At 40.6% G+C, this 14603-nt stretch overlaps 2 protein-coding genes across 4 annotated transcripts in view; one reads left to right on the top strand and one right to left on the bottom strand.

Moving 5' to 3' along the window:
- Positions 1-6778, bottom strand: part of LOC111864497 (pre-mRNA-splicing factor ISY1 homolog) — a 27849-nt gene extending 21071 nt beyond the window's left edge. For all 3 annotated transcript variants that reach the window (XR_002842808.2, XR_002842809.2, XM_023851778.2), the window contains exons 1-4: positions 6512-6778; positions 6357-6379; positions 5759-5922; positions 1311-1514 (exon numbers count right to left, since the gene is read on the bottom strand). Coding sequence is in view for 1 of the 3 variants with exons in the window: in XM_023851778.2 (XP_023707546.1) it covers positions 1311-1514; positions 5759-5922; positions 6357-6379; positions 6512-6514 (394 nt within the window). In the remaining 2 variants the exon portion in view is untranslated. The remainder of the gene's footprint in view (positions 1-1310; positions 1515-5758; positions 5923-6356; positions 6380-6511) is intronic.
- Positions 6779-13409: 6631 nt separating this feature from the next.
- Positions 13410-14603, top strand: part of LOC111864491 (pro-resilin) — an 11457-nt gene continuing 10263 nt past the window's right edge. The window contains exon 1 of the mRNA XM_023851766.1: positions 13410-13439. Within this exon, the coding sequence (XP_023707534.1) occupies positions 13410-13439 (30 nt within the window). The remainder of the gene's footprint in view (positions 13440-14603) is intronic.

Raw genomic sequence — 14603 nt, 5'->3', positions numbered from 1 at the left:
GAGTGTGATATTTCTGGAAACATTCCCCTTTGTGAAGTGGCATTACAGAGAACTTGCAAATGTAGACATGCTCCTTTTTTTGTTAACTGTGGAAACACAGCATTGCCTAGAAAGATGCTTCCCCTTGGAATGTTCACTCTTCACAATTTTCACGAGGGTATGTTTCTGCATATCACCCGAGAGTCGCCCTGTGGGATCCACATGAGGCTTGCGTTGGGGTTGGATTGGATGGACACGGTCGCAATAAGTCTGTGTCTGACTCTGGTTCTGCCGCCACCATCTGGTCTGTAGCCCAGGGCTTTGCCACATTCATCAGAAACGCTTTGTATTTCAATTTCGAATCAGGGTTTAGATTTTTGTGATTTTTTAAATTTTTTACTATCCCCGCAATGTTAGTCACCGCAATGTTATTACCCCCATTATCGTCGGAGCTACGGTCACTTTTCACAATTCTTAACTCTCCCCTGTCACTGCTGCTCTCTCAAACACCATAACTACGCATCTCACAAGGCAGGTCAGCTGGCTCATCGGAAAAGAATTTGTCCTTGTCCATACCCCAACACTAACTACTGGCTGATACATGCAGCTTGAAGAGCAACAAAGCATTATCGCTTATAGTGGCTTAAGAAAACAGCGAGATCAACTTACTGAGAAGTAAGCGAATATTCCAGAGTTTTATTATGCCATTACATGCAACTTGGGTGGCGCCAAAGAGATGTATAGTGTGTTGCAACTTATCGTGTTTTAAAAGCCTGTTAACAGGCGAGCGGTCCGCCATGTTTAAAAGCGAAAAACCTTTTAAAGGGTGCGCAGTCCACAAAGTGTTAAATATCTTCTGCTGGAACAACTGAAGGATCTGTTTTATTGTAGATTTACCTGTTACAACTGATGACAGACATCTTGGGCAGCATGACTAAAAAATTCTTTTCTTTCTACAAATTTTGTTCAGAACATTTTTTCACTTAAATAAATATTCATGAGTAACTCTGAATATGAGTGCAGAAAACATATTGGTAAATGATGACAAATTTAAGTAGAACTTCATAATATGAATCATAAACATCTGTTCAGCAGTTCCCGAGTTACTTTGTGCATGCAGACAGGAGAAATGAAGAAAATTTCATATGAGCTCTGCAAGCTTGCAAACATACGTTGAAATCACATTTCAAAGGTAATGTATGCTCTTCTGAACATCAGGACCTTTGTTGCCCCTGCACATCTCTATACTGAGTTTCCTTCACTATATTTTGTTAAAGGCATGCAAGTCACAAAATGAAACCCTCTGCCAGTTAGTCAAATATTCAACTTACCTGGCAAATCTTTGGCTGCTCCAAAGTATTTGTAACCACGATTCCCAGGAACTTCCTTGCCCTCGTGATCCAACATACGAGGTCCCACTTTAGCATAATCGGGGCCTCCAAGTTCTCGTATCTGTCTCTCCCAATCACCCTTTTCACGGAGAAGTTTGTTTATCTCATCATTCAAATCACGGATCCTAAATTCACCAAGTCCAGCTGCTCAAAGGAAAGGATACATGTTCATACAATAACTTGAAGTGTGATAAATACAGAATTTTTTTATTCAGTCATTATATTTGGAGGTGCTTATCTTTGTTGACCAGTTCATGGATCTGCACTTCATGGTGACCAGTGCACCACCAGCTGCAAGGCACATACAAATTTTGCCAATGAATCAGTATGCCTGACGACCAATAATGTTTGGAATTAGGGGAAGTTATTAACTTTGGGGACCACTTGACAGCATTTTGTTTCAGAACAAGCAGCAAGATTCAAGCGTGGTAATTTGTTTCTGATTTGCGAGCAGGTGACAGCAGTTACCAGCTCAACTAGCCGTTTGTTCTAGTTATGATTAGTGAGCAGTGTTTTCTGTCATGGTGCAGTATACTTCAGAGCAACGTGTATTTCTGTATGACACCTACGTGAAATATGGATCTGCTAGAAAATGTTGGCAAAAATTGTGTGATGAAAGAGTTCCAAGCAGACAAACAATTCACAGTTTGGTACCACAGGAGCCAGACATGAACATGCACCTAGAAAATCACCGAAATGTCTACTTCAAGATAGTGGATTGTCAAAGTCTAGTACAAGAAGCGCAACACAACTGCTGAAGCTCAGACCCTATAGAAGAGCAGTAATCCGGGCCTTTCAACCATATGAACCAGCTACAGGGTTCATTTTCACAGCTGGTTTCTGCAGTGTGTTGTTGAAGGTGAGATCAATCTGCAATTGACATTCTTTCTAACGAAGTGTGGTTTCACGTGCAGGGATACATAAATACACAAAACAATCGCTACTGGAGTTCACAGAATTCACACCTAACCCACAAAGTCCTGCTCCATCCAATGGACGTTGGTGTCTGTTGTACTATAAGTGCAAGAAGTATTTCTTGACCTGCATTTCTTAATGAATTTATGAAAGCTTTGTCCAATGTATTCAGGGACAGAATTATCAGCAGTGACATTTAGCCAGAACATTCACCCAATCTCAGTGCGTCATTTTTTCTTCTGGAGTTGTTTGATGGACAAAGTTTACAACAGTAACCCACAAATGAAGAATAACTAAAAGAAAATATTTGCGGGGCAAACTGCAAATAATCCTGCAGAAGAGTTTCAAAGGGTAAATCAGAACCTCTTCCATTGGTGCAAGGTATATACATGTAGAGGGATGGCATTTTCAGCACCTCCTATGATCTGTGAATTGTAACTACTTCAGTCCAAATACTATCGGCCAACAGACATATTGATCCATTGGCAACACTCATATGCGCCTCGCAGCTGGCAGTGCACTGGGCGCTGTGAACTGATCAACAAAGGTAAGAATCTCCCTGTATCTCTCTCTACAATAAAAACATAATGATACTGTGTGACACAGTGCAGCAGTAGTGTGTTCCATATGTTGTTGGCTGCAGGTAGCACTAATTTCACTCATATATAGATCTTCCACCAATAGTCTGTCATCAGATGTCATCATTTTCATGAAAAATGGAAGAAATTCTTGAAATCTGCATTTTTCAATATTGGATGTCATGATTGGACTGTGAGTATGCAAAGGAGACCCTAGTAGATTAAATCTTCTCTTAAAGACAGTATATAGAAAATGGAAGAGTGGATATCTGAATTAATAAACAACATAATAAGAAACCAAATCATCATAATTGTTGTCGTCACTGGCAAAAGAGCACATTTTGAGCTATAGCGTTCCTCTGAAGATTCTGCCAGATTTTTTCAATCCATTGTGAATTAGACCATCTGGTTTCCAATTCTTTGGATTTTGCAACAATATATTTTTTTAAAGAGTACTGTCATCAGTCTGCATCCAATGCCCAACCTGGAGGATCAGGTCTCTGTATTTATGTCCTCCAGTGAGAAGAATGGCCAACTTATAACCCCTGGCACCTCATTCCCTTTTCATCCCCTTCTACAATTTGTGGGGCTATGGTGGAGGTATTCTAACAAGGCTCTAAAAGGGAAAGGAAAACAAATATTACGGAAACTTACAATATCTATCCTGAGGCAACCATTCAGATGTGTCACATATATAAGGGAACAACTCAAGTAATCGTGTTGAAACTCCATTTCAAATTCTGCACATTAATAGCACTTGTTGAGTAATGCTTCTCTGCAAAATTCCAGCTGCTTACATGCACTGCATGTATCAACAAAACAAGTTATGAAATGTACACATTTTGTAACAATTCTGGCATGTACCCCCCATTTTGTTTGATTTTCTTAGAAAGAGTATTACTTTCTTGAGAGGCATATTGGACATAAAATGTGGGTTTGACTCACTCTGCCCGCCCAAAACAGTTTCCACTCTGCCAAAGAGCATGTTAAGTGCAGGAACATATACTGGTATTCATGTAGTGTTTATTACTGCTGTCTAGTTTTAAACAAAATTACAATAGGTAAACAAATTGTAGCAAACCTCTCCAATATCTGATGTCATGAAAATCTTGTCAACAATTCTTGAGTTCTAACTTGTGGACAGACAAAAGGAAGCTGGTGGGCATTTTCTTTTTTGCAACTTTTCATTATAGACATGCAAAAATGTGAAGACAATATATAATCAGTCATACATTCACTCTCACTCACTCACTCACTCACACACTCATGGAGCCAAGACCTTCTGCAGAAGCTGCCAATTGTGCAGCTACTCAAGAACTTCCCTGCATAATATGGAACTCGAAGGTTCATTACCATGTTCACAAGAACCCTCCACTGGTCCCTATCCTGAGCCAGATCAATCCAATCCATACCATCACATCCTAACTGGTCCCTATCCTGAGCCAGATCAATCCAATCCATACCATCACATCCTATCTCTTCAAGATCCATTTTAATATTGTTCACCAACCTACGCCTTGGTCTTCCCAGTGGTCTCTTTCCTTCTGGCTTTCCCACCAATATCCCATATGCATTCCTCTTCTCCCTCATTCGTGCTACATCCCCTGCCCACCTCCTCCTTGACTTGATCATTCTAATTATTCTTGGAGAAGAGTACAAGTTATGAAGCTCCTCATTATGCAGTTTTCTCCAACCTCCTATCACTTCATCTCTCTTTGGTCCAAATATTCTCCTCAACACCCTCAGTCTATGTTCCTCCCTTAAAGTCAGAGACCAAATTTCACACCCATACAGAACAACAGGCAAAATTATAGTTTTGTATATTCTACTTTTTATGCTTTTACACAGCAGACAAGAAGACAAAAGGTTCTGGAATGAATGGTAGCCAGCATTACACTAATCAGTCATATAACTTTTAATAATTTAAAACACAGTTGTTAATGGACAAGAAGAAAAAGAATCAAAATATATAAGCATTCACTGAAGAAAATTGGATGAAACAGGTGCTAAGCTTAACATTCTTTTTGAAAATCCCTTAGAAGCCTTCCACAGGAAACTTGTGTTTCAAAAACATCAGCCCTAACCAATACAAAAACTACTTCTGCAACTGCCAAGACAGCAATGAACAGATGGCACATAATGCACAAGCTTGCTTCACAGCAGCTCTTCAGTGGGTTACTGGAGCAATACTAAAGTTAACCATAATATGTGCAGACTTTTGGTTTGCTGAGTCCATTAAATGTTGGCCTAAACTGACACAAGCAGCTTCTCTCTCCTGCCTGAATGCCTGAAAGATTTTCAGATAACCCTTGGATGATCACAGTGTATAAATTAACCCAACAACAAATTCAGAGGTGTTGAACACACAGGAAAATGCATTCAAACACATAAAATAAAATTCAATTTAACTTCATTCGCACAACTATAGACGTATGTTGCGAAAGCTTCTAACCACAAGACTTCTGTGGGTAACTGAGGCATAAGCCACTGGCCACTGTATCATAAATATACATCACATTTACATGATTATGACAAACAAATACAGATTTTTTTAGAATTTCATACTTAAATAAGTATCAAAATATATCAGTCTTACATCAATCTATTTTCACACAGGTGATTCATTGTATGATAATACATGATCACTATCGTTCACATTAGTTCAGTTCTTTGGCAGTTGCACTGTGAGCAAGTGGGTCATACTGCGGACATTTTGCAGATACATGCTGCCTCCTCACAAATTCTAACCCAAAATAACTCCAAAATGTCAGAAATCTTGCCCACAACTGCTAGGTGGAACCACTCAAGAAGTGAAATAACATAAACAGTTAACCATTGCGAAAGCTTTACCTGCTACTGCTGCTATAGTAATATACAAATATCTTGACAGCATACCATTCTGAATCTGAGCCACTTTCTTGGCTATTTCTCGAATAATCTGCATTCTCCACTTCTCAGCTTTAGGTAAATCATGACATTCAGATGCAAGATACGGTCTCCTCTCCCTTTCTTTTACTGTATCACTAACTTGGGCTGCCCTCCATCGAGCTAAAGTTGTCCTGAAACCAGTACGACCAAATAGACACTCAACATTAAGTGAAGAGCCAGGATAGTATAGTCGGTATAGCGATTGGGTCTGGGCTGGACGATCAAGAAGCCGGAGTTTGAGTCCTAGTGGGGTCAAGAATTTTCTCTTCTTCATGTCTTTCAGACTGGCTCTGGGGCACACCTATCCTCCTATCCAATGGATACCTGTGGCTCTTTTCCCAGAGGTAAAGCGGCAGGGGTGTGAAGCTGACAACTCACTTCCAGCTAGTGCCAAGGTTAAGAAAATGTGGATCTATATATCCACTCCCCCATACGCACAGGAACCACATTTTACTTTACTCCCGTTTTATTATTGATAATAGGAATGTACGAATACATTTAAATTGGAATGCACATTTGTCCTACTCTCAATTCCTACTATATAAATTAATTTTCATTTACTTACATTGCCTTCTCAGCATTTCGAGCCTGTGGAAACCAAGCAAAATGATACAATTACTTTACATAATCCTATGTAACTGCAACTAAACTTATGCTAGTTATGTCCTATCACTGCATTTCAATTCGTACATTTACTAAACACGCATAATCTCTACTTACCATTGCAATAAAGAATCCCACAGTAATGTAACTTCCTAAAGAACTGTTTCGACGAATACGCCTTATATGAATACTGAACTGTTATTTAACAGCACACCACAACACTTCATACACCCCTCTTAAATTGATACACAACAGATCCTACGCCGTTCAACACTTCAACACCTTCATAAACGTTCATAAACGTCCACAAAGTTCTAACCCGGTTACCAGAAAAAACACGACAAATACAATCTCTACAACCTCGTGCAACTCAATGTCATTGTCTGCCAACTTGGCCGCAGTGATGTCACGATGTATTATGCTGCCATCAATTTCCAGCGTTCAGGCCGTTTGGGCTAACGCTGCTAAATAACTGAATTCACAGCCGAGAGCTCAGTCGGTAGAAAGGATAGCTACTATCCACAATATTAGCCTAAGCGTATGCCAAAGCCAGAATTCACATAACAAATAATTTTACCATCCTGATCTCTTGTACTGCAGCGGTTCTTACTACGTTTTTTGAAATGCTTCTGACCTGTGGGATGTCATTATATGAAGAGACAACCACTAGTTGAACTGTCCTATAGTATTTATTACAGTTGCACAGTATACACGGACGAACTTGAGTTTGAAGAATTGAAGAATAACAATAGTGAACTCCTTGAACACTGAACTAGAATTGTAGAACTGTAGAAATCTAGAACTGTAACTGTAACTTCCACTCAATGTATCTTCTTATGTAACCTAGAGTCGGACATATAGAATACATGTCACTGTCCGTATTGCAGGCTTTGCCTAGCAAACGCTGTTTACTCGTCTTTGCTAAGCAATGAAGCTCGCATGTCACACTTGCTTGAATGTGGGCAGTTCCCACAGACCAATATCACTTCACACGTCTCGGGTTCAAGTCCCGATGAGGTCATTGAATTTTTCTCAGTTTACCTAATCCTTCCAGCCGCACTATGGGCCTGGGGTTCACTCAGCCTCTAACAGAAATGAGTACCAGGAATTAATTAAATAATTTTCCTGGGGAGTAAGGGCCCTTGTCCACGACAAGAATTTTCGCCGTTCGCCGTTCCGGTAGATTTACCGGGTTGGTAGTGATGCATTGTTTCATATGAGACTTTTTCCACGAGCCATCACGGCAAATCTACCGGACGCTGCACCGGATTCCCATTGTAGAGGAGGCAGCCGGACGGTGCACCGTGTTCTCAGTGGGACATGCATTAACATGTCTACCTGTCCACGAGCAGGCGAGCTCGTCGTCAGTAATCAGTTGGTCTTGAGCGTGCAAGTTTCACGTGTTTTGTGTCTGTAGTATTCTTTTCGTTACAATGAGCGCAGAATTCAATATTGACTGTGAATTATTAATTACCCTTGTCGAGGAAAGACCAGTACTGTGGGATAAGTCAAGTGAAGAGTACAAAGACAGGCGGCTAACTTTGCAAGCTTGGAAGGATGTATGCCCACACCTTGAAGAAGATTTTGAAACACTGGGAGATAAAATTGTCAGTAACTTGTCAAATGTTTCTTTTGACATTCTAAAAAAAATAACATTCTTTGCGTCGTCCTGTCGTAGTTTTTCAAACAGCGTACTAAATGCACCAAATTAAAATCGGTCTTGCAACACAGGATGCACCCAGTACCTTCTGCGTCGTCGCTGTTTCTTTTTGTAAAAATAATATAGTGCAATGAGGGTGCATACATCCGTATTATCCATTCTACTGCACCCGTGCACAGACTCACCTCGACTCGAGTGAAACATTTTCCGCGCGCTTGCCGTCTCCGTGGACAAGGCCAACCGGTTTTGTCTGCCGGCCGGCGGAATTGTTCCGGCAGGAATTCTTGACGTGGACATGCGCCCTAAAGCGCGGCCGTCGCGTAAGGCTGACAACCTTACCGCCATCTTTGAGCCGATTGTCTAAGATAGTGTGGGACCCCCAACATCTCACAACCCTATGGGCTTTCACGGCCTGGTACAGGGATAGCTTTACTTTTTACTTTTACTGCATTGAGTGTGAATCTTCAGTGGACCAGAAAGGAAATAGTTAACTTACGAGAAAATAGATAGGGAGCCGGGATAGCTGTCAACACAGCATCTTGCTAGGGAATGGACGGCCAGAGTTCGATTTCCGGCAGTGAAAAATTTTTCTATTCTCCACAGAACACAGACCGGTTCTGGGGCCCACCCAACTTCCTATCCAGTGAATACAAGATGCTCTTTCCCCAGAGGTAAAGCGGCCAGGGCGTAAAGCTGGCCACTCACATCCATCTAGTGCCGAGGTCAAGAATGGTCGAGCTATACATCCGCTCTCCCATACGTCTTCATGGGATAGTGTTTATTTAATTAAATACAGCGACAACTTCACCTTTGCCCTTACGTTACCAGACAACACATTACAATTGTCTCTGTTCTTTGTATCCAGTTTTGTATATATGATTAAGGTATGGAGATTGGTCCATACAACAATTGGATATAACGTTAATAGAATTAATAACTAAATAACTCCATGGAGCTGAACCCTTCTTGAGAAGCCGCCAGTTGTGCAGCTACTCAAGAACTTCCCAATGTTTTATGGAACCTGAAGGTTCAATACCGTGTTCACAAAAGCCCTCCACTGGTCCATGTCGTGAGTCATATCAATCCGATCGATATCACTCCATCAACACTGTCCTATATGCATTCATCTTCTCCTCCATTCGTACTACATGTCTTGCCAATTTCATCCTCCTTGGCTTGATCTTTCTAATTGTACTTAGCGAAGGGTACAAATTATGAAGCTCCTCATTAAGCAGTGTTGCCCAACCGCCTGTCGCTTCATCTCTAATAAGGTTAATATAATAAGGTTAATAAAATTATAATACTAATGTTATTGTTATTGTCATCATGAAACATTTGGATGTATCTATCACACTCATTTCGTTCTGTGGATACATTCAAGCTTATCAAACCGTACCTAAAATACATTCATTTGCATAAAGAAAACATGTGTTTTACAGATATTCGCTTACGAAATATTAGAATGTAAAAACCCATATCCAGTCACAGTTGCCGCTCAGTCTAAGGCATGAACCTCCTTCGCCCGCTCGAATATTGGGATCGTGGTTTCGAATCCCACTCTAGGAATGGATGCCTGTGTGCCTTTATTCTGTGTGTAGGTAACGGCCTTGCGGCGGGCTAATCCCCCGTCCAAGGAGTCCTACCGACTGTGTAAAGGATTAAGAAAGTGAAAAAGCGGCCAAGGTCCAAAGGGCTGTAAAGCCACAGAGAGAGAGAGAGAGAGACAGAACCCCCGTAACGTATCCATTGTGACCTATTTACTGACTCTTCCTTGTATATCACCGTCACTTCCTTCCACGTCTTCTCTGATTCATCATTGAAAACTCATCTTCAAATCTGACGTAAGATGGCCTCAGCAGTTGAGAAATAGTAAAATCAAACGCACACAGAAGAATTTGGTATCTGACTGAAGTACGTTTGTACACCTCTGTCCCCAATGAACGTGAAATCCCAACCTTGTGCCGCATTGGAACAGAAGCAATGCGTGTACAAACTAGGTCAAACACGTTACACAATCATACATCATCATCATCATCATCATCATCATCATCATCATAGTTTGTGGCAGTGAAGAACTGATGTTCCTAGCTTCGTTAAGTGGGGTGAGAAACAGTTTGCCTTGCATTACACGTTGCTAATTTCTACAGCGCTCCAGTGTCCTGAATGACGTCAAGGAGGTTGTGTCAGGCAATGCAGATGTTTAGGAAACACTATGCTTGCGCGGTGTGCTTTAACCCTTTGAAAAGTATGAGTCATATTTACTTTGAGAAAGACAATTGTCTTAAGTCCGTCCTTCCTTGCGGCAATCCTCTCTTGGGGCCATTAGTTCCTCCTAGTCAGAAATTGGACTATTATAGTCGTGATTGTGGAGACGGTACATCGGCGAGTTACGGACTGGACGACCAGGGTTCGATTACCGGCAGGGACAAGAAATTTTTCTCTCCTCAGTAACGTCCAGCTTGGCAATGGGGCCCATCCATCCTTTAACCCAATGGACACCGGAGTCTCCTTCCTCGGAAATAAAACTGTCGGGGCGTGAAGCTGACCGCTCATCTCCATCTAGTGCTGACGACAAGAATGGAGCTGTACCTTCACGCCCCCATATGTTTTCATGGCGTAGTTTTTAATTAATTAAATACAGCGACAACTTTACCTTCATACCCGTAATTGTCTTGGGCCAACATTCGTGACGAGAGGATAAGTCAGTCTTTCTTCCCTGGCTTGAACCTCGTCCAGTGTTCATAATCTAATTTGCTTACAATTATACAATACATGCAAGGCCTCAGAAATTCAAGCTATTCTACACCAGATGATTCTTTATTTTACTTAGCTCGCGCTTCAACGGTAACTTAAGTCACTTGAACGGTCGTAACATTGACCGCCGCCAAGTTTAAGCCTCTTGTATTTTCTGTATCAGGCATCGCATTGTCCCATGTTCTGAACATTTTCATTTTCATCATTTTTCATGAATTCTGTTTGCTGCCTACATAATTTTGTGATAAAATCGTACACTTACAGAATTTCAAAAGTCACGTTCAAATTAAGCAGAGATGTGAACCTTGGAAAATTACCTTTTGTGGGGAGAACCTTGTCTTCCAGGAGCTGCGTGTTCAGATGAGAGGTGAAATCAACTTAAGTATTCGTCATATTTTAAAGTTAATTTCTTTCCTCAGAAAACTTGTACTCTTCTCCAAATATAATTAGAATGATCAAGTCAAGGAGTATGAGATGGGAAGGGCATGTAACACGAATGGGAGAGAAGAGGAATGCATATACGATATATTTTTCTTTTAATTCGCATAGTGGGGGTGGAGTCCAGCTGGGACCACTCGGCACGTCGGCCACTGATTAGCCTATTGTACACGTACTTGCCTCGGGTGAATAGAATGATGGAGAATTTGGTGGAATGAAGATTGGCAGGGAAACCGAAGTACTCGGAGAAAACCTGCCCCTGCGCCACTTTGCCCACCACAAATCCCACATGACCAGACCCAGGTTCGAAGCCGGGCGGCCGCAGTGGGAAGCAAGCGACTAACCGCTTGAGCTATGGCGCGGCCTCATATACGATATTGGTGGGAAAGTCTTTTTATTTCTTACTTAATGCTTTAAAATCCGCAACACATAATAATAATAATAATAATAATAATAAATTTAGGGTGGAGTCCCATGGGATTGTGATACGTCGAGGCTCCCACATTTGCTAGACAGTCTGCTCACAAATGGTGAGGTTGTCAGCCTCACACGCCGGCCGCCCATTACCCTCAGGAAGAATCCTGGTACTCCTTGCTGTTCGAGGCTGTGTCGAACTCAGGGCCATAGTGCGTCTGGAAGGATTAGGTCAAATTGGAAATCCAATATCCTCATCGGGAATCGAANTAGTTCCGAGGTCAAGAATATGTGGATCTAAACATCCGCTCCCCCACATATCTTCAAGGCGTAGTGCTTAATTAATTAAGCCCAGGGACTACTCTTACATATATTACACACACTACCACGTGTAGAAGTCTGTCCTTCACGGGGGGGGGGGGCGCAAAAAAAAATATTTTGCGCAACACCCAGGACATTTCTGAAGAGCGACCAGGCAGGAGTAACCATAACCTCACATCCCAAGTCTGCCTGGCTGTTTTAGCCATCGTCACGACCGTTGATTCAAGTAGGAAAACAGAGTAGGTAGCGATATTGGTATGTATAGGATATATTTGCATTAGAATCATCAGCGGACCACATAGAAAAGTGGGTAAAGCAGATGCAAGTCATGTCACAAACGGGCTCTCTTGCCTCAGGAATGATGACATCATCATTACTTTTCCATCGTGAGAAGGATTCTTGTCTTCGTCCGTGCACTTACAGTTTTAAGAATTTCATTTCTATTCGTTAAACAACTACGAATATGACATGATTATTATAAGGAACCATGTTCTCTGGGCCCAAAGAGCCTACTTGAGTTCTACACGTTTGGATTTATAGCATGAAATAAGTCAGGTAGCTCATTCAGTATAGAGACTAGGCATGAAGTTGGCTACTCACCTCCATCTAGTGACAAATTTAAGAAACACAGGAGCTATACCTCCACAAGAAGATCAATCCTATTTATTTATAGCACAATTTCCAAATATATTTCGGTCATAAAACCTGAAACATATTATGTAAGTGTCGTAGAAAATTGTTGGTTTATTGCATTGTTTCCCAATTGTATTCCGTGGAACCCAGAATGAAAATAAGGGTTCTGCTAGAAAATTCCATTACAGTCTCAAACGACAGATATTGGTATTATAAACTTAAAAACTTTAATTAAAGTTATTATTATTATGAAATGAAAAAATGGAACACACTTGATTGCCTATACCATGAAATAAAAAAGACGAAGAAAATGATAACCTTAGCCACAAATATCAATATAAATTACCTCACTTAGGAACACTATACATCCATTATAACACCTGTCTGCCCCCACTCCTGGAACCAATTCAGTGCTCTTCTTCACTTTCACTTATTTTGGAACACGGGTAGTATGTAAGAATGTATGAAGGCTGGAGAGAGGCTAAAATATAGAAGGGGGAATTGTCTTACTTTCATTGCTGTTGGAACTCATTATCGTAGCGTGAATTTCATCTGTCTGTGAGTGCAACTTGTCAAAACGATATTCTTCAAAATATCGCTACGCTTTTATTTTTCTTTTTGCAACCTCGTAAAACGTAGAGGCTGGAGGGGATATGTAAAAGGTGAGGGTAATATACTTTATATTAGTGACTGTATAAATACGATGGATACAGGACCTTCTACAGATTAGTGTGCCGTGTCAGATTTCTTTCTTTCTTTTTTTTTTCATTTCATTTTTCATGCCATTTTATAGAGATGGTTATTCATCGCAGTAACAGTAACAGGGTAAGTTGTCTTGTGCTTCTAACTATAAGCAGATAAACTATAGAACCATATTGCTTTTCAATTCAATTCATGTTTATTTACGTGCAATAACTTAACAACACAGTGGCAAATTACAAAGTTAGCACGAGTATAGAAAGATACAGAAAAATAAATAAACACAATACAAATATGACAGAAATAAATCAGTGAGCATAAATCTAAAGAAAGCTTAAATATATACATACATTTATGAATTATTAATTATTATGAATGAATTATTACCAACTAGATACTAAGATAAGACAACTGGGAGTGATAGCATAAAATTAATAAGAAGTCTAATAAATTAATACCAATTAGATAAGAAAATTAAAGTTAGCCGAGGTATACACTTTTGTAGTTAATGAGAACACTAATCCAGTAACACTGTAAAAGGTTTGGTACATGCTTGTAAAATATGATTCAGAGAAACCGCTCCGTGTGCAAATATGTCGAGGTCTTTACCCACCGCGTTGGTAGCAAGGGCGCACCGAGAAGAGGGACAGTGTCTTTTTGAGGGACGAACGCTAAAAGTAGAGAAGTCTCGAACATGGCAAGTAGGAACACGAAGACTAGCATTATCCAGAAGGGAGGAGCAGGATTTAAGGCCACGATAAACCTGAATGAAGAAGAGTGCATCAAGAAGATGTCTACGCAGACTTAGAGGGTGCAATCTTAGTCTCTCTAAGGCAGATGTATAACTATAGGAGCTATGTGGGAAGTAGCGATAGAAACAGACAGATGCAAACTTTTTCTGGATGCGCTCAAGTTTTGCGGAGTCAGTAGACATGATAGAATTCCAAGCTACCGAGGCATATTCCAACTTGGACCTGACTAGTGTAAGATATAGCACATATAAACAGTCTAGAGAAGAAAATCTAAAAGTTATTGAGCGTATAAGACCTAGCAGCTTTATACATTCGGAATATGAAAAATCAACATGATTGTGAAAATACAATTTAGTATCAAAGACAACACCTAGGTCCTTAACGCAACCAGTGCGTGTAATAGCAGTATGACAAAGCTGATACCCATAGAGCAGGACATTAGTCTTCCTTGAGTACGACATAACACGCGTTCTGTTGATATTAATACTCATGGAGATGTAAGAGTACCAGTCACTGACATGATGAATGTCATTTTGAA

Source organism: Cryptotermes secundus, unplaced genomic scaffold, assembly GCF_002891405.2.
Source record: "Cryptotermes secundus unplaced genomic scaffold, Csec_1.0 scaffold854, whole genome shotgun sequence".
Taxonomy (NCBI): Eukaryota; Metazoa; Arthropoda; class Insecta; order Blattodea; family Kalotermitidae; genus Cryptotermes; species Cryptotermes secundus.
This window is presented reverse-complemented; position numbering and strand designations above follow the sequence as displayed.